General features: G+C 41.5%; 2 protein-coding genes and 1 long non-coding RNA gene across 4 annotated transcripts; 2 read left to right on the top strand and 1 right to left on the bottom strand.

Annotated features, from left to right (window-relative positions):
• Window positions 1–7,943: 7,943 nt before the first annotated feature.
• Window positions 7,944–12,061, top strand: enkd1 (enkurin domain containing 1). 2 transcript variants are annotated; one of them, XM_036936073.2, is made up of 8 exons: window positions 7,944–8,491; window positions 8,807–8,907; window positions 8,998–9,222; window positions 9,456–9,628; window positions 9,847–10,032; window positions 10,366–10,505; window positions 10,700–10,836; window positions 11,035–12,061. In XM_036936073.2, the coding sequence occupies exons 2-8, from the start codon at window positions 8,823–8,825 to the stop codon at window positions 11,193–11,195; spliced, it is 1,107 nt and encodes a 368-aa protein (XP_036791968.2). In that variant the 5' UTR covers window positions 7,944–8,491; window positions 8,807–8,822; the 3' UTR covers window positions 11,196–12,061. The 2 variants fall into 2 exon arrangements, with proteins under 2 accessions (XP_036791968.2, XP_036791967.2); XM_036936072.2 differs by having other exon boundaries at window positions 8,194–8,357.
• Window positions 10,191–13,770, bottom strand: LOC118937374 (uncharacterized). Its single transcript, XR_005034710.2, has 2 exons — window positions 13,553–13,770; window positions 10,191–11,763 (listed from the first exon to the last, which is right to left on the bottom strand). It is a non-coding gene; the product is annotated as an uncharacterized LOC118937374 (long non-coding RNA).
• Window positions 13,771–13,794: 24 nt separating this feature from the next.
• On the top strand, window positions 13,795–19,960 carry LOC110535089 (DNA polymerase beta-like). Its single transcript, XM_090189066.1, has 8 exons — window positions 13,795–13,852; window positions 13,896–13,953; window positions 14,097–14,163; window positions 16,282–16,354; window positions 16,550–16,620; window positions 16,894–16,980; window positions 17,265–17,326; window positions 19,837–19,960. The coding sequence occupies exons 1-8, from the start codon at window positions 13,795–13,797 to the stop codon at window positions 19,958–19,960; spliced, it is 600 nt and encodes a 199-aa protein (XP_090045192.1).
• The last annotated feature ends 252 nt before the right edge of the window (window positions 19,961–20,212 follow it).

Below are 20,212 nucleotides of genomic sequence, written 5' to 3' on the forward strand. Positions count from 1 at the left end.
CAAAGCTCATCTCTGGACGGCAGAAACTTTTTTTAAATCAGGCGGGTGGGCGGGTATGAAGTCTGGGGAGCAGGAGGGAGACAGGAGGAGCGGGTAGCTGCAAAGTTGCTATTCAGCATCCTGATGATCTGGGGGTATAAACTATTGGCCAGTCTGACAGTTTTTGCCATGATACTTCTATCATGCACATGTCTGAGTGATTAAAGAGGTCCATGAGGATCTTCTTGGCCTTCCTGCGACACCGCGTGCTGTAGTTGTCCTGAAGGGCAGGCAGTGCGCACCCAATGGTGCGTTCGTCTGAGCGTACCACCCTCTGTAGAGCCTTGCGGTCATTGGCGGTGGAGTTGCTGTTCCAGGCCGCGATGCAGCCCAACAGTATGCTCTCGGTGGTGCTCCTGTAGAACAGGGATTCCCAAACTCGGTCCTGGGGCCCCCCGGGTGCACATTTTGGGTTTTGCCCTAGCACTAATCAAAGCTTGATGATGATTTGGTTACTGCTTTAGAACACTGTAAGGGCCCTTGGGGACAGGGCACATTTTTTTGGCCTCCTTGGGTTGAAGTTGCTGCCTTGCCTTCTTCACCACAGTGTCCAGGTGGTTTGACCTTTTCAGCGGCGGCCCCATTGATGAGCATAGGAATGTGTCCAACCTGGTTCCTCCTGAATTCCACATTCAGCTCCTTTGTTTTGTTGATGTTAAGGGAGAGGTTGTTGACCTGGCACCGCACCGTCAGAGTGCCTACCTCCTCTGTAGGCCCTTTTGTCGTTGTTTGTAATCAGGCCTACTACTGTTGTGACGTCACCGAACTTGATGATGGAGTTGGAACTGTGTGAGGCATGCTGTCATGGGTATACAGGGAGTACAGGAGGGGACTGAGGACACACCCTTGTGGGGCCCCCATGTTGAGGATCAGTGTAGAGGAGGTAATGTTGCCTACCTTCATCACCTGAGGGCCGCCCGCCCGTCAGGAAGTCTACGACCCAGTTACATAGGAGTTCAGTCCCAGGGTTGTAATCTTTGTGATTAGCTTAGAACGCACTATGGTATTGAAGGCCAAGCTATAGCGGATGAACAGCATCCTCACATATGCATTCCTTTTGTCCAGGTGCGTGAGGTTCGTCTGTGGATCTGTCATGGCGATCGGAGAATTGGAGATGGTTGAGTGTGTCAGGGAGGGAGGAGGTGATGTGGTCTTTGACTAGCCTCTTGAAGCACTTCATGATGATGGAAGTGAGTGCTTCGGGTTGGTATTCATTCAGTTCAGTTACTTTCCCTTTCTTGGGCACCAGGATGATAGTGGACATCTTGAAGCAGGTGGGGATAACAGCCTGAGCTAGAGAAGTCTAAACACAACAGCTAGCTGGTCTACACATGCTGTGAGGGCGCGGCTTGGGATACCGTCAGGGCTGGCAGCCTTGCGAGAGTTAACACGCTTGAATGACTTGCATAGTCCTCCATGGAGACAATAAACACATAGCCCTCGTTTTCTTCAGGGGCTATCCTCAGCAGCTCAGAGTCATTATGCTCAAGTCGGGAGATTTTTTCCCCCCGCTCGTCCGGCAGGGCGGCGTTGGTGTCCGCGACATGACTAGCTTTCTTTTTGTAATACGTGATCGTTAGAAGCCCCTGCCACATATACCTTGCCTCCGACACGCTGAATTGCTCCTCCCATTTGATCCTATACTTGTGTCTCGCCATCTTGATTGATCTGCATATATCGTATTTGTACTTTTTAACCATTCAATTGTCCTCGGTCACCTTGACATGTTAACCTTTCTGGCGCAGGCGTTCCGCTAGCGACCCACCTCGACAACATCCAGGGAAATTGCAGAGCGCCAAATTCAAAATACAGAAATAGTCATAATAAACATTCCTAAAAAATACAAGTGTTATACATCGGCTTAAAGATGAACTTCTTGTTAATCCAGCCGCCCTGTCAGATTTCAAAAAGGCTTTACGGCGAAAGCATACCATGTGATTATCTGAGGACAGCGCCCCGCTTACAAAAGCATACAAACATTTTACAACCAAGTAAAGGAATTACAAAGGTCAGAAATAGTGATAAAATTAATCACTTACCTTTGAAGATCTTCATATGGTTGCAGTCACAAGAGTCCCAGCTACACAATAAATGTTTGTTTTGTTCAATAAAGTCCCTATTTATATCCCAAAAACTGTTTTGTTGGAGCGTTTTGTTCAGTAATCCACTGGCTTCAAGGTGGTCAAAACATGTAGACGAATACATCCTAATAGTACCGATAAAGATCGTCAAAACATGTCAAACGATGTTTAGAATTAATCCTCAGGTTGTCAATTGTCTAAATAATCAATAATATTTCAACCGGACAATAGCGTATTCAATAGAAAGGAAAAACAACGAAGGGCGCGCAATCGGTTACACGCGCAGACCAGCTCTGCATTCTTCCTCAGTCCGCTGACAAAAAGGGCTCATTCTTCTTCATTTTTCAGAAAACAAGCCTGAAACAATGTCTAAAGACTGTTGACATCTAGTGGAAGCCATAGGAACTGCAATCTGGGTCAATTGAAAATACCCACGTCAACAAAATCTCACTTCCTGGATGGATTTTCCTCAGGTTTTTGCCTGTTCTGTTATACTCACAGACATTATTTTAACAGTTTTGGAAACTTTAGAGTGTTTTCTACCCAAATCTACCATATATATGCACATCCTAGCTTCTGGGCCTGAGTAACAAGCAGTTTACTTTGGGCACGCTTCTCTTTTTTAAAAATTATTATTATTATTTTTTTTTTTACCCCTTTTTCTCCCCAATTTCGTGGTATCCAATTGTTGTAGTAGCTACTATCTTGTCTCATCGCTACAACTCCCGTACGGGCTCGGGAGAGACGAAGGTTGAATGTCATGCGTCCTCCGATACACAACCCAACCAGCCGCACTGCTTCTTAACACAGCGCGCATCCAACCCGGAAGCCAGCCGCACCAATGTGTCGGAGGCTACACCGTGCACCCGGCAACCTTGGTTAGCGCGCACTGTGCCCGGCCCGCCACAGGAGTCGCTGGTGCGCGATGAGACAAGGACATCCCTACCGACCAAGCCCTCCCTAACCCGGACGACGCTAGGCCAGCTACACCTCTACATAACATAAGAGTTCCAGATGGAATAGCATCAAAGACTATGGCGAACTCTCTAGGTGTTACAGGAATATTGTAACAAGATAAAAATGTCTCATAATTGAGTAACAATCCTCCATTAAAAAGTTGACTCACCAGCAGGATATGATTATGATTATTTAAAAAAAATACTTGTTTCTATACAATATGTCCTTATTGTTCCAAATGAAATACCTATGCGGGGAAAAATTATGTTTACAGTGCCTTGCGAAAGTATTCGGCCCCCTTGAACTTTGCGTCCTTTTGCCACATTTCAGGCTTCAAACATAAAGATATAAAACTGTATTTTTTTGTGAAGAATCAACAACAAGTGGGACACAATCATGAAGTGGAACGACATTTATTGGATATTTCAAACTTTTTTAACAAATCAAAAACTGAAAAATTGGGCGTGCAAAATTATTCAGCCCCCTTAAGTTAATACTTTGTAGCGCCACCTTTTGCTGCGATTACAGCTGTGAGTCGCTTGGGGTATGTCTCTATCAGTTTTGCACATCGAGAGACTGACATTTTTTCCCATTCCTCCTTGCAAAACAGCTCGAGCTCAGTGAGGTTGGATGGAGAGCATTTGTGAACAGCAGTTTTCAGTTCTTTCCACAGATTCTCGATTGGATTCAGGTCTGGACTTTGACTTGGCCATTCTAACACCTGGATATGTTTATTTTTGAACCATTCCATTGTAGATTTTGCTTTATGTTTTGGATCATTGTCTTGTTGGAAGACAAATCTCCGTCCCAGTCTCAGGTCTTTTGCAGACTCCATCAGGTTTTCTTCCAGAATGGTCCTGTATTTGGCTCCATCCATCTTCCCATCAATTTTAACCATCTTCCCTGTCCCTGCTGAAGAAAAGCAGGCCCAAACCATGATGCTGCCACCACCATGTTTGACAGTGGGGATGGTGTGTTCAGCTGTGTTGCTTTTACGCCAAACATAACGTTTTGCATTGTTGCCAAAAAGTTCAATTTTGGTTTCATCTGACCAGAGCACCTTCTTCCACATGTTTGGTGTGTCTCCCAGGTGGCTTGTGGCAAACTTTAAACAACACTTTTTATGGATATCTTTAAGAAATGGCTTTCTTCTTGCCACTCTTCCATAAAGGCCAGATTTGTGCAATATACGACTGATTGTTGTCCTATGGACAGAGTCTCCTACCTCAGCTGTAAATCTCTGCAGTTCATCCAGAGTGATCATGGGCCTCTTGGCTGCATCTCTGATCAGTCTTCTCCTTGTATGAGCTGAAAGTTTAGAGGGACGGCCAGGTCTTGGTAAATTTGCAGTGGTCTGATACTCCTTCCATTTCAATATTATCGCTTGCACAGTGCTCCTTGGGATATTTAAAGCTTGGGAAATCTTTTTGTATCCAAATACGGCTTTAAACTTCTTCACAACAGTATCTCGGACCTGCCTGGTGTGTTCCTTGTTCTTCATGATGCTCTCTGCGCTTTTAACGGACCTCTGAGACTATCACAGTGCAGGTACATTTATACGGAGACTTGATTACACACAGGTGAATTGTATTTATCATCATTAGTCATTTAGGTCAACATTGGATCATTCAGAGATCCTCACTGAACTTCTGGAGAGAGTTTGCTGCACTGAAAGTAAAGGGGCTGAATAATTTTGCACGCCCAATTTTTCAGTTTTTGATTTGTTAAAAAAGTTTGAAATATCCAATACATGTCATTCCACTTCATGATTGTGTCCCACTTGTTGTTGATTCTTCACAAAAAAATACAGTTTTATATCTTTATGTTTGAAGCCTGAAATGTGGCAAAAGGTCGCAAAGTTCAAGGGGGCCGAATACTTTCGCAAGGCACTGTATACATTAATGACCACGCTATGAGTCTATGAAAAGCAGATCATTTTGCAGGAATCGTATCAATGTTATAGTTACAAAGTAACATAAAATTGAGGCCACCAAAACGGGAGAAGACATAATGAGGAATGAAATTCCAAATTGAAGTTGGATTCTTTAAAATAATTTAGCCCAATTTCTCTTAAAAGTATCATTCAAAGTAGGAAAATCTAAAAAATTGAGACCACCATATTCATATGAGTTCATAACGACAGATTTCCTAATATAATGTGTGTGATTTTTCCAGATGAAGTTGAAAAGCACCTGGTCAACAGCTTTACCTATTTTGTTGTCAAGATATAGGGACTGGGCTGCATAAGTAAATCTGGAGATACCTTCAGCTTTAGAAAGCAATTCTCGACCTTTCAAGGATAAATCCCTCCGCAACCAATGGTTCAACTTCTTTTTGTTTTTTTCAATAATAGGTATAAAATTGAATGAGCATCTTTCCTGTTGATCCTTAGATATGGTAATCCCAAGGTATGTTACTTTTTCCTTGACTGGAATATTCCATATAGAGGGTATTACACAGTCTTTAACAGCACACAATTCACACTTATTAAGGTTTAGGCAAAGACCAGATGCTTTGGAAAATATATTTATCACATCGACTGCTCTAGGAATCTGGTCAGCATCTTTCAAAAAGAGGGTTGTTGTGATCTGCAAGTTGACTTATGATAATATCGCTGTCAGCAATAGAGATCCCTTTTATATTACTGGATTTAACAGAACTTGTAAGAAGTTGGGTTGCAAGCAGGAAGAGGTAAGGTGAAATTGGGCGACCTTGCCTAATTCCTCTTTTCAAATCAAATCTACGAGAGGTGCCATGCTTTAATTTAGTTGAACTGTTCCCATTCATATAAAGAGTTTTAATAGTACTACAAAATAATTCCCCCCAAACCACATTTCTCAAGGGAGAGAAATAGAAACTCATGTTCCACTGTATCAAAGGCTTTATAAAAGTCTAAGAAGACAAAACTATCTTCGAAGATTAGATCAGAATAGTCTATAAAGGTTTAATACCAGTCGGATATTATTAGATATGTCTATTCCTCATGAAGCCAAATTTCTCAAGGGAGAGAAATAGAAACTCATGTTCCACTGTATCGAAGGCTTTATAAAAGTCTAAGAAGACAAAAAAACTATCTTTGAAGATTAAATCAGAATAGTCAATAAGGTCTAACACCAGTCGGATATTATTAGATATATGTCTATTCCTCATGAAGCCAGATTTGAGTCTCTTCTATAATTGAGTCCAATACTGCCTTCATTCTTTTTGCTCATATTTTGTAGTCATTATTGAGCAGACAGGTTGGACGCCAATTATTGAGTAGAAGCAAATTTTTCTGGGGCTTAGGTATTAATGTAATCAGACTGAGTCAAACTGGGAGAGAGCATTATTTGTAAAGCTTTCAGAAAAGACCTCCAACAGAAATGGGGCCAACTGTTGAGAAAAAGATTTGTAAAACTCTGCAGATATACCATCAGTCCCAATATACTTATTATTTTTATGGTGTTCAATAAAATAAATGATCTCTTCAACTATAATAGGGTCATCACACTGTTCCCTCTCAGCCTCCCCAATTAATTTCACATCCCCCAGAGAGCCAAAGAAAAGAGTTGAGGAAACCTCACAATAGTTAGAACTATATCAATTCCTGTAGAAGTTGCAACTAAAGTTAGAGATTCATTTGGGATCATCTGTGATGAGGCCATTAATATTTAATTGTTGAATCATATTATTTTTATAGTGGTATTTTTCTAACCTGAAAAAATAAGATGAATTTTGTTCACCCTCTGAGACACTTTCAACAGGCTTTTGAACAAGAGAGGTGATGTTTGTAATTAACACTTTCTTCTTCAGCTCTCCTTGTCTTGGCAAGAAAACTCCCATATTTTCTTAAATATTTTCCAAACTCATATTATTACTGTGTGAATTGTCAGTTATAGCTTTGTTCCAAAAGTGTGTAATTAAATTGCTTATCTCCATCTTGACCAACTTATGTTTTAATATAGAGCTATTAAGCTTCCAGTAGGATGCTCTGCCAATGCCATTATCAGAGAAAAAGTTTAATGTCAATATAAATAGCTCTATGATCAGTAAGGGGAGTGGTAAGGATGTTAACAGAAATACCCTGTTTATCCAAACATTTAGACACCAGCCAAAAATCTGTGTGATTGTCTGGAGCGTGCCTTATTACTCCAAGTGAAATACTTGTCATTAGGAAACTTTACTCTCCAAATATCTCTAATATCAAACCTTTCCATAAACTGCCCCAAACTTGTATTCATAGAAGTGGACTGTCCTGGAGGCCATCTATCAATTCAATTATTCTGAGAAATATTAAAATCTCCACCTACTATAAGTAAAGCATTCGGGAACTTGGTTATATATATATATATATATATAATTATTTTTTCACCTTCTCCAAAAAATATTGGGAACTTGGTTTTTGTGCTGGTGCTAGCTGCTGCTGCTGACGATATTGTATCATAATATTACTCACAGCGTTCCAAGAAAACATCTGAGACATTTATGGTCTGTTTACAAATATTTTAGAGGCTATTTATACATAATTGTTTTATAAAACCCGTATTTATGATTAATTATATAGCAATATTTTATGTTTAATATTATTCAATTACACCATTTCTTATATAACGTCTTACTTTTATTTTCCTGCACAAGTGAACGCAGGAAATGCATCACCTTTGCCTCTACTGCCATTCATTCCAATTAGACTGGTTTTGGATTTCTCCTTGACCAAAATGTATCCATTATGGAACTTTTGGGGATTATGACATAGCCCCTTTGTTAATTTAATAGCATCTCTATGTCGGGGACATCCAGGTGCTCTGTGGTAGATCGTCGTCGTCCTCAGAATTATCACAGAGGTTCTAAACTCAGAGGCGCAACATCGCAAGACTTCCGGGAAATGATTGCGAAAGAGACCGAACAGACCAGGCCGGGGTTTGGGAAATGAGAAGTCAATGAGACAAGTGAAAGACTCTTCCTTAGTTGTTAATTTTCTCGAAATCTAAAGGTACAACCTAGATTCAAGCCAATGTCTTAAGTATCTGAACATGTTATTACTCCAACTTTGTGAAAGTGACAAACTGAACCGTTTAAATTATTCCTCAAAAACAACTTTATATTGAAGGAGTGCCTTTGATTTCACGGCGTGCACACGCGCAGTTCGATGCAAGACGACAGTTAGAGCAGATGAAGTATTTGTGCGCATGAGTTTAGTTAGCCAACAAGTGTGATCGGGATTTATATTGGAGAAGCAGTTTTAGCCCATCTTTATATTGTACTGTATTTGATGTTATAGCTGCCTCTCGGGTATCTGCGGTAGGTTACATTGTTGCCATGGTGAGGGATTTGTCGTTAACACTGTTGTCTCTGCGTCATTACTGACTGCTGCGTGTTGACTGGGCTGCTAGTGCTAGCTACAGTTGGTTTGAAGTCTGGAGTATTTTATAAAGGTAATATTTGGCAGAAAACTGTAAAACATTGTGTTTATTTAGGCTAGCGAATGTTATCTGTAGTTACAGTAACGTCACCGTTAGTTATCATCAGTCGTCAATGAATGCATCGATATCTTTTGCTAGCTAGCTAACGACGGCTTTTTCTCTAAACTTGCAACAGTAGGTCATGGTCAGCGTGTAACAGTATTTTCTAACTGGCATTACATTTGTTGCTTAAATGATCACGTTACTTTCTGAAATGTGAATTCAGTGAAAAACCTATTCGAGTAGCTAGCCCAATTGTGAATATCTTTGGTCTCTGTCTCGCAACAGCTACAGGTGTTCAGTGATGTGCGAGGGTCCCTCCATGATATCTGGGCCCATACCCCCAGATCCCTCCCTTTTCCCCGAATACTACAAACGTCCTGCCTCTGGTAATATAGCTAAAATGTACAGCATTTTAAAATCCCAATAATTGTTGAAACAGCATGTCACATGGTGTCTTCTGTACTTCCTTATCCCAGCCAGGGGTCGTCTGGAGGGGAACGCTCATGGGACCTCAGCCCTTCTCTCTGGTCCCCTGGCCCCGGACCCTGTGTTGTACCCAGGCTGCTACAGTGCCCGTGCCCCTCGGCACCCCCGCATCGGCCCTAACGCCACACACATTCTGGAGAGGGGCCAGAGAGGGGTGGTGGGGGCCCTGCTAAGACTAGAGGGGGTCTCCCTCAGTCCCAACCCCTCTAAGCACAGTAAGTCCAACGCCTACTGTTTCGTGGTAACCACAGGTCAACACCATCTTCCACTTTCCTTGCCAAATTCAAAGCCACATTTGTGGTTGTAGTGGATGGACTGTTTGTCATTGTAGTACATTGCATGCAATGTCATTTACTATACAGGAAAATACATTTAAAAGGTTCAACAGAAACAATGTGTTTCTGTGTTACCTTTCTCTCATTCCCTGTATTCTCTGTTTGTCCCACAGAGCAGCTGGTGCGTGACTACGGAAAGGAGAACGTGCGTCGGCTGAGGGAGATCCAGAGACGCTGCAAAGAGCAGGAGGCACAGAGGGAACACTCCCGTCCAGTCCCGGTCAAAGCCCTGTGGAGCTCCCCTAAATACCAGGACATCCCCTCCAGGGTCATGGCCCAGCTACAGGTGAGGGGGACTGGGAGATAGGCAGCCCTTTGTTTAGTGCACTGGTGGATTCCACACCAAGCATAGACCTGTGCCAGTTAGTTCAAATTATAAGGATGTCCAGGGATGCTGGGCCTTCTTCCTATAACAAACCAGGGCACCACCATTAGCGTTGTATTTTTATTTTTGTAATAATGTGGGATTGATTCTACATGGCTCCCTCTCTCTTCCTTCTGCAGGAGACCAGCCCTCCTATGAAGCCGGAGTGTCAGAACTTTTTAAAAGCACATTCTATCTGTGGCTCTGCTGGCCCCCCGAGACTAAAGCGTGCTCTCTCACCCTCCCCAAGATCAAACTGTGCCCCATCGCCGTCCCCCTCACCTCGCTCAGCCTCCCAAAACCATACAGAGAAACCGAGTTTACAGGTGAGATAGGCACATTAAAATAGCCCAGACTGACTGAATTAATGGATTGACTCCAACTGAAATGTAAACATCTATTCCTCCAATCAGTGTGTATTTTAGCTGTGTATTTGCACATCTACCTCCAAATCTTGCCCTCTATGGTTGGAAACTCCACAGCTGAAGGTTGAGACATCTTTTTATTCAACTTCCATTTACCTCCAAATGTGGCTGAGCAGAATATCTCTTCTGCACTGTCTGTTTTCACCAATTACCAATATCAAAAATAAATGTGGTATGATGTGCTATGCTCTGAGCCCAAATGCAAACTTAATTAATTAGTATTTTCTGTTGCAGGTGCAGGGTAGGATGGTGGACTTTGTGAGCCACAATGCACACGCTGCAGGGAAGACAGTCCTCCGTCGCTCCCAGTCATTGACCAACCTGAGGAACAGTCAGCCCCTGCCCAGCGCCGTCAAGGGACAGGTGCCTCAGTAGTAAGTACACTGAACCAATATACATTATCCTCCTCTGTAACTGCACTTAACAAAAAGTCTATCTTGCATTCAAAAGTGGAAGTCACTGGAAGTAGCAAATCTTCACTCCAGATCCAATAATTCTGCCTCATAGTTAACAAAGCATACTTTTTTCTGACACTATGAATCATTCTCTCTGTCCCTCTATCTATCAGCCTTGAGGAGCGGAAGGAACAGTGGCGACGGGAGGAGGAGGAAAAGAGGATGAGTATTCCTGATCCATCCATCCCAGCTGGTCACACCCTGATGCCAGAGAGGGAGAGACAGGAGACCCTGGAGTCACTCAAAGAGAGTAGGTCTTTTTACCACAAACACTTTTACATTATTTGTCTTATACCTATTATTTTTCAAGTTGCTTAGTATGTATACATCAGCTCAAATAGATGGTATTTACTATTGAAAAGACGCTGTGTATTTATATTGAACCTTCAGACCAAGATGGATGCTCTTATTTATTCATTATCTTTCGTCTCTGTCTCTATTCTTCCAGCCCATCGGTCTCTGGTGAGTGAGCTGCTGTCTCTTCCAGTCAGGGCCGACTCTCTGGGTGTCCGTTCCCGTCGTGCGCAGCTGGACCGCAGGCTCTCTGAGGTGGAGGAGGCCATCAAGATCTTCTCCAGGGACAAAGTCTACATCAAGACTGACTCTTAACACAAGATGAGGCCTGCCTGGATCTTATTCACTAGGCAAGATCATGGGAGAAAACATTCTGAAAGCCTGGGAGACACTATTGAACTTGTTCCATGAAGGCTCTTCTTATTTTTTGTTCTCTCCTTTATGTGCCTACTGAACGTGATCCTGCAGTCTGAGGCTGCTGGGAAATAGCCTAAACTCTAGAGCTATTATTAGCGTAATTTACAATGAGGGGAATTTGTAAAATTAAGTGATTTATTTCTCCTGTGACACTAAGCAGGTTGCATTTTTTAGTGCTTGACTACCAATGGCCTACTACTGAATGTATAATAATAATACATTTATTGTATCTAGCGCTTTACATTACAAACAATAATCTTATTTGCTTTGAAAACAAATGTAGGGATCTGGCAGTTCATGGTTGATGGTCTTTCACAGCTTCAGATGTAGAGGCATTTGGGAAAGGCAGTCAGTAGCAGTAGCTTGAGCAGAAGGAGCATCGATGATACAGACCGGCAGGGAGAACTTCAGTCAGATACTTTTCTTAGGAGGGCAATTAGGCAGCCCTACTGTAAACCCAGCACTTCTGTTGGCATAGAATGTACATACCTTCACTGTAATTGGTGCGTGTAATGCCCATTTTAGTTGACTCAGAATCATATAAACTTGGAACTGGCATAAATGTGATGTTTCTCAGTTACATCCAAAGTGGGTTTATTGTCTGGCATTTGTCATAAACTACTATTTATTGACTGTGACTAATGAAGTAATTAGGTGTGTAGTACTTAAATTCTAGTTTTGCATTTCATTAAACTTTGAGGGTGTTTTATGGGTCCTCGTCATATAAATGTGAGGACCAGAGACTCCTCTATATAGCACTCAAACAATTGTGTCCGACCTCTATTTTTCAGTCCTTTTTTAATTTGTGTACCATATTCGCATAATACTACCTGCTCACTGGTCTACTTTCAACCAAAAGTGGTTATTTATCTCTTGCTATTTCTGTGTTGTGTCACGCACGCCCTGCTCCCCCGTAGTGGAGTTGATTGTCCGTCTACTCTCCCCTGTTAATATTAAAAATTTCTCTAGGATAGGGGGCAGCATTTGGAATTTTGGATGAAAAGCGTGCCCAAAATTAAACTGCCTGCTACTCATCCCCAGAAGATAAGATATGCATATAATTGGTAGATTTGGATAGAAAACACTCTGAAGTTTCTAAAACTGTTTGAATAATGTCTGAGTATAACATAACTTATTTGGCAGGTGAAACCCAGAGGATAAACCATTCAGATTTTTTTTTTGAGGTCTCTCTCTTTTCAATGGGATTTCATTGGGAATCCAGATTTCTAAGGGACCTTCTTGCAGTTCCTATCGCTTCCACTGGATATCAACAGTCTTTAGAAATTGGTTGAGGTTTTTCCTTTGTGTAATGAAGAAGTAACACAGTTCAGAACTAGGCTAGAGTGAAGAGGACTCTGTTAGAGGCACGTGACCTGAAAGCTAGCTACAGTTTGTTTTCCTCCTGTATTGGACATAGATCACCCCGTCTTCAATTTGATCGATTTATTTAAGTTAAAAAATTCCTAAAGTTGTAATACGAAAGTAGTTTGAAATGTTTTGGCAAAGTTTACAGACGGAATTAATCGAACAAAAGGACCATTTGTGATGTTTATGGGACATATTGGAGTGCCAACAAAAGAAGCTTGTCAAAGGTAAGGCATGAATTATATCTTTATTTCTGAGTTTTGTGTCGCGCCTGTAGGGTTGAAATATGCTTTTCTGTCTTTGTTTACTGGGGTGCTATCCTCAGATAATAGCATTGTTTGCTTTCGCCGAAAAGCCTTTTTGAAATCTGACATGTTGGCTGGATTCACAACAAGTGTAGCTTTAATTTGGTATCTTGCATGTGTGATTTCATGAACGTTTGATTTTTATAGTAATTTATTATAATTTGTCGCTCTGCATTTTCACTGGCTTTTGGCCAGGAGGGATGTCCCACATATCCCTGAGAGGTTCTAACTATGTTACATACACACAGCTATTAGCTAACTAAACGTTACGAGGACTACAACTAGTACTAGGGGTTAGCATTTTAAATAATGAAATAAGTTTATATTCATGTTTTACATACTAGCTAGTAATATGTCTTATAAGTAGTATAAGGACCGCAAGAAGGTCAGCCTTTATCGAACCCTTATAAGTAGTATACGGTCCTCATTGAAAATAAGAATTTGTTCTTAACTGACTTGCCTAGTTGCTATTGCTTGCAAATTAAGGTAGCTAGAAAATAAGCTACTATAACTAGCTAACGTAAACCTATTCATATGTTCTAGCCAGGTGTCATTAGCTAGTAGCTAGCACGCCCCTTGACTTACCTGTAAGAAAGTCTGTTATTCCCTTGTTTGGGGATTCCTGTGGCGCTTTCCTTTTACTCATCTCTGTATTCCAGCTTTTTTCAAAAGTATGTTGTATTCTTATTTTACTTTCTTGCAAGTAATGTAGCTAGCTAACACAGCCTCTGCAGCCTGTTAGCTCTTAAGTGCTGTGCCAAACGTAATTGAAACCCCCTTTGCACAGCCTGTTAACGTGAGGTAAAACGTCAGCCTCTGTGGTGATCATGGCTAATAGCCTGTGGAACCAACCAATATTCTCTGTTAGTTTCTTCCATATGCGAAGTCTGAGTGAGTATGATTCTATATTTGTTTCTTACACTCCCAGAATTGGCCAACTATGAGAGGAATGTCAACAGAGCTATCCAAAAGTACAACGCCTACAGGCAAGACATGGTAGTAGTGTAGTGAAGGATGCAAGTGTCCCTTCACAACAGGCATCTGAATGTCATTTGTCTGGCTCCTTCAGCCCCATGTTTACTCCCTCAATTACAGTGAATAACTATGTGTTGTGCACAGTGTTTTTCAGGAAAGCAGCTTCAGTGATCTCCAAGTACCCCCAGAAGATCAAAATTGGAGAAGAGGCCAAGAAACTGGTGAGTGCATAGGTGTTGAGAAATAGGTGTCTCAGACACAGCACTACAGTGCTGTTTATAGCAGTGGTCGATTGTAGTTGATTGACTTGAAAGCTCATCTGATGCTAGCCCAAGATGTACTCTTAAGGAGCCCACCATTACTCCTTAAGGTCCAAGGACCTTCCTTGTATGTTATTTTCAGAGGTAGACTGGCACTGGCAGCCAAAACAGCCAAGTATTCCATCTAAACGTGAATAGATTCTCAAAACTGATATAGTTTTAGAAACATAAAGCCCTTTACTTTCATATCACATAAAGATAATTTCACAAATGCAAAATATTTACTTACTGAAGATTGTTTTAACCAGCAGCCAAATGCATTTTTCAGTGACAACACGATTCTGCAGGCTTTCTCCCGTTACACACAGGTGTTTGGCACATGCAAGATAGCAAATTAGCACAGGTGGTCGCTCTGTCTTCCGTAAACATGCACTGTAACATGGAGATATGGCGGTGTGGGAACACTAAACCTATAAAGGTGTGTATCAATTTTATGTTTTGGTTGAAAAAAATATATATCTTGCCTTCATGAAAGATAAGGTCCTTATGCTTCTAAGACTGTACTGCAAGCGATGCGTGTTAATGTTCAGACTGAGCGTTAGGGCTCTTAACAAAACTCCTCTGTACAGAAGACACCTTCGTCCAATGACTCTTAAAGGTAATGTAATGGAACTGAGAGTCATGATCAAGGGCTAATCTGATGCCAGCCAATGCTCACCAGTAAAGTAGTATAACAGTACACCATTATACTTCCGTTATACATTCTATTGTGTTCATCTATTTTAAATAGGAGAGAGTTGGAAAAGAGTTCACTAAGAAGATAGATGAGTTTTTACAAACAGGAACACTCAAGAAGTTGGAAACGGTGAGTGTTTGAGGAATGACATTATCCTTCAAGCAAGGTGCAGTCTGTCACTTCTTTGTCCAATGTGGCCACAATGCAAAGTGCATAAACGAAAGAAGATAATTATATTGTTAATTCCACTCCGTTTGATGCACAATGGATTGTGTTTATCTTCCCAGATTCGTAATGATGACACCAGCTCATCCATCAACTTCCTTACCAGAGTTACTGGTATTGGGTATGTCTTCTGCTTTGTTTGATAAACCCAATCACTGCCCCCTTTTTTTCTAGCCCTTCTTGCGGAAAACTACTGTTCCACAGGATTTTGTTCCAGCCTTTATCGAACACACCTAACCAGTTAACTCTCCATCCTTCTCCAGTCCGGCTCCTGACAGAAAGTTTTTTGATGAGGGAGTGAAGACCCTGGAAGGTTTGCTGAACTTTTAAAGCTACTTTTTACAGTACTTTGGATTTGAGATGATACAATGACTATAAGGTTAATGTACAGACTGTCAGCTTTAAAATGAGGGTATTTTCATCCATATTAGGTTACAAACTATCCTATTCCCAAGACATGCTAACCTTTCACCATTACATTAACGGGAGGTTATGTTATCATTTTTGGGGGGAATGATATTTATGCCTCTAACTTTCTCAGTCAGCATTATTCACGATTCATTCAGGATTAATGTAGAAGTGTTTAGTAACATATTCTATTCCATATCGATTCATCTCATATTAAAGCTGACAGTCTGCACTTTAACCTCAGTCATTGTATCATTTAAAATCCAAAGTGCTGGAGTGCACAGACAAAACAAAGAATTTGTCACTGTCCCAATACTTTTGGAGCTCACTGTATATTAACACTGTGCTTTTAGATCTGAGGAAAATTGAACACACGCTCAATCATCAGTAAGTGTGAATTTTCTGTCAGTTGATCACTCTGCCTGCACCAATGTAAGTGTTTTGCTAATGTTTTATGACCATCAATGGTTGATGTCTCATACATTCCAATTGAAGTTTCCTGTGCATGCTTGGTGGCGTGTGTGTGTGACGCTGCTCTGTGTCTGCTGTAGGTACTTTGAGGAGTTTGAGAAGAGGATTCCACGAGTTGAGATGATGGTGGCGGGTGATATTTGCTGTTGTGAATATTTTATATGAATTTTTTTTAAAGTGGTTAGAATGGAGTTAATTTACTGTTACTACTGTCTTACACGTTTTGTGTGTTTGTCCAGACATTCATTCTGCAGGAGCTGGAGTTGCTGGATGCTGAGTACATCAGGACCATCTGTGGAAGCTACAGGAGAAGTGAGTCCTGACATGTAGTGGTGTACTTGGTGGTTTTTAGTATTAATAACTCTGTACTGTTTAGATGTGCATGTTTCATGTATGATCAAGGAAGTGATTGCAGTGGGAAGGAAAATGTTGTTTTTATAAACTAGATTATTTTATGTTTTGGGTAATTTCCTAATTATTTATCTGTTCCTGCATTCTTTTCTGCAGGTGTTGAATCCAGTGGGGATATTGAGATCTTGCTGACGCACCCAAACTACACCTCTATGGATGAGAAACAGGTGACCACCAAACTCCACAATGCATACTGCTGCTTTGGTACTGTAATGATTAATATACACTAAGGTAAGTGGACATTGGGTAAGTGCAATCTCCATTTAAGTGCTTTACAGTTCACCAGTCCAAATATATTCTTCTTATTTGCCATGTATGTCTTCATGCTTTGGTTTACTGCATGTATTCATGACAGCCCAAGGGCATTACATTCAACAGAAGATGATCTCTTATGACTTTCATATGCTCATCCCATCCTTTCTTTGTTCTTCCTCTTCAAGCCCAAACTTCTCCATGCCGTGGTTGAACATTTTGAGTCCATTGTGTTCATTACAGACACACTGTCCAAAAAAGACACCAAATTCATGGTGAGGGCTGCGTGTGGCTAGCTAGCTGCAGGGAATATTGCGTTATCTGTTTCTTTAACAGTGAAATGAACTAAGATGTTTTGATTTGTAATGTAGTTTGTGCAGCAAGGGTCTGTACTGCATTCACTTAACTAAATTGGAAGCAACTGTTCAAGTACATGGCTCACTGCTTATGTATGTGATAGTTACTCTCTCTAGTCACATTAGTCAGAATGTTTATCTATTCAACCTTTATTTTACCTGGTCGACGACTTGGTCGTTGATTTGATGGTTGCTGTCTCTAGGGAGTCTGCCAGCTGCAGCAAAATGATGAAGAGGAATATCTTCACAGGCACATTGATATCAGGTGGGTATCAAGTTAGCTAGTTAAACGCACCTCATCACATGTTGTTCTGATGACTCCGTAACCTGAGGAAGGTCAGACAGAATGACATGTTGTTGAAAGTGCTCTATCTCCCATTATATCTATGTCACATGCTTCGTAAACAACAGGTGTAGACTAACAGTGAAATGCTTACTTACAGGCCCTCCCAACAATGCAAATCGAATGAAAATAGAAAAGTAAAAGCTGTAGTAATAAAGACAAAATTAGTAATGATAACTTGGCTACATACACTAGGGCACCAGTACTAAGTCGATGTGGAGGAGTACGAGGTAATTGAGGTAGATACAGTACCAGTCAAAAGTTTGGACAGATGTACTCATTCAAGAGTTTCTTTATTTTTACTATTTTCTACATTGTAGAATGTTAGTGAAGACATAAACTATGAAATAACACATATGGAATCATGTAGCAACCAAAAAAGTGCTAAACAAATCTAGGGGTGGTATACAGAAGATAGTCCATATTATGGGAAGAACAGCTCAAATAACCAAAGAGAAACGGCTGTCCATCATTACTTTTTAAGACATGATGGACAGTCAATCTGGAAAATTCAAGTGCAGTCTCAAACCATCAAGCGCTATAATGAAACTGACTGTCATGAGGACCGCCACAGGAAAGGAAGACCCAGAGTTATCTCTGCTGCAGAGGACAAGTTCATTAGAGTTAACTGCACCTCAGATTGCAGCCCAAATAAATGCTTCACAGAGTTCAAGTAACAGACACATATCAACATCAACTGTTCAGAGGAGACTGTGTGAATCAGGCCTTCATTCTTGAGCTGCTGCATAGAAACCACTACTAAAGGACACCAATAAGAAAAGACTTGCTTGGGCCAAGAAACACGACCAATGGACATTAGACTGGTGGAAATCTGTCCTTTGTTCTGATGAGTCCAAATGTGAGATTTTTGGTTCCAACTGCTGTGTCTTTGTGAGACACAGAGTAGGTGAACAGATGATCTCCGCATGTGTGGTTCCCACCGTGAAGCATGTAGGAGGTGTGTTGGTGCTTTGCTGGTGACACTGTCAGTGATTTATTTAGAATTTAAGGCACACTTAACCAGCATGGCTACCACAGCATTCTGCAACAATACGCCATCCCATCTGGTTTGGGCTTAGTGGGACTATCATTTGTTTTTCAACAGGACAATGACCCAACACACCTCCAGGCTGTGTAAGGGCTATTTGACCAAGAAGGAGAGTGATGGAGTGCTGCATCAGATGACCTGGCCTCCACAATCACCCGACCTCACCCCAATTGAGATGTTTTAGGATGAGTTGGAAAGCAGAGTGAAGGAAAAGCAGCCAACGAGGGCTCAGCATATGTGGGAACTCCTTCAAGACTGTTGGAAAAGCATTCCAGGTGAAGCTGGTTGAGAGAATGCCAAGAGTGTGCAAAGCTGTCATCAAGGCAAAGAGTGGCTACTTTGAATAATCTCTAATATAAAATATATTTTGATTTGTTTCACAGTTGTTGGGTTACTACATGATTCCATATGTGTTATTTCATAGTTTTGATGTCTTCACTACTATTATACAATGTAGAAAATAGTAAAAATAAAGAAAAACCCTTGAATGAGTAGGTGTGTCCAAACTCTTGACTGGTACTGTATGTACATAGAACTAGGAATAAAGTGACAGATACTAAACAGCAGCAGCGTATGTGATGAGACAAAAAAATGGTGTAAAAAAGGGTCAATGCAGATAGTTAAATAGTTTGAGTTAACCAAATAGCTACCAACTATTTAGCAGGCTTAGGGGTAGAAGCTGTTCAGTGTCCTGTTGGTTCCAGACTAAGGACTCGTTCCAGACTTGCATCGGTTCCACTATGAGGTAGCGGAGAGAACAGTTTATGACTTGGGTGGCCGGAGGCAACTTTTTTTTTTTAGGGCTGTCCTCTTGACACCGCCTGATAAAGAGGTCCTAGATGGCAGGGAGTTCGTCCCCAGTGATGTAGTGGGGTGGACGCACTACACCCTGTATCGCCTTGCAGTCGGATGTCAAGCAGTACCAAGCGATGATGCAACCAGTCAAGATGCTCTCAATGGTGCAGCTGTAGAACGTTTTGAGGATCTGTAGGCCCATGCCACATCTTTTTAGCCTCCTGAGGGGGAAGAGGCGCTGTCGTGCCCTCTTCACAACTGTGTTGGTGTGTGTGGACCATGAAAAATCCTTAGTGATCTAGACAGGAAGGAACTTGAAGCTCTCGACCCTCAACTACAGCCCTGTCGATGTGAATGGGGTTATGCTCGGGCTGCCTTTTCCTGTTGTCCATGATCAGCTCCATTGTCTTGCTGACGTTGAGGGAGGGATTGTTGTTCTGGCACCATAGTGCCAGGTCTCTGACATCCTCCCTATAGGCTGTCTCATCGTCGTCGGTGGTCAGGCCTACCAACATTGTGTCGTCAAACTTAATGATGGTGGCTATAACCTTGTTCTAACAGAAACATAATTTCCCTTATCTTACTGCAGGTTAATTCCTAAGGGCCTATATTACTGTGGTGTGCTGTATTTCACTGTCAGTGACATCTTCAATAAGAACATCAGAACTCCCCCTCTGGAGAAAGGCTTCACCCTCAATGAGTACACCATCTAGCCAGTGGAGGTCACTGGTAAGTCACATATCAGCAGTCCAAAATCAACAGCCTCTGCTGTTAGACATATTATGTTTGGTTCTGAAAGGTCCGGATGGGTGTAAGCTGAGGAAACTCATATTGCTTACATGCAACGAATCCTTCAGATCCAAGTGTCTAGAGGTGGATTTTGGATTAGACACCTGAATCTTAGATACATTTATGAATTTCAGTAAAGAGGCAGTTAGGAAAGCAAAGGCTAGCTTTTTCAAACA

Source organism: Oncorhynchus mykiss, chromosome 11 (genome assembly GCF_057628025.1).
Source record: "Oncorhynchus mykiss isolate SJ-2025 chromosome 11, ASM5762802v1, whole genome shotgun sequence".
In the NCBI taxonomy this organism is placed as follows: Eukaryota; Metazoa; Chordata; class Actinopteri; order Salmoniformes; family Salmonidae; genus Oncorhynchus; species Oncorhynchus mykiss.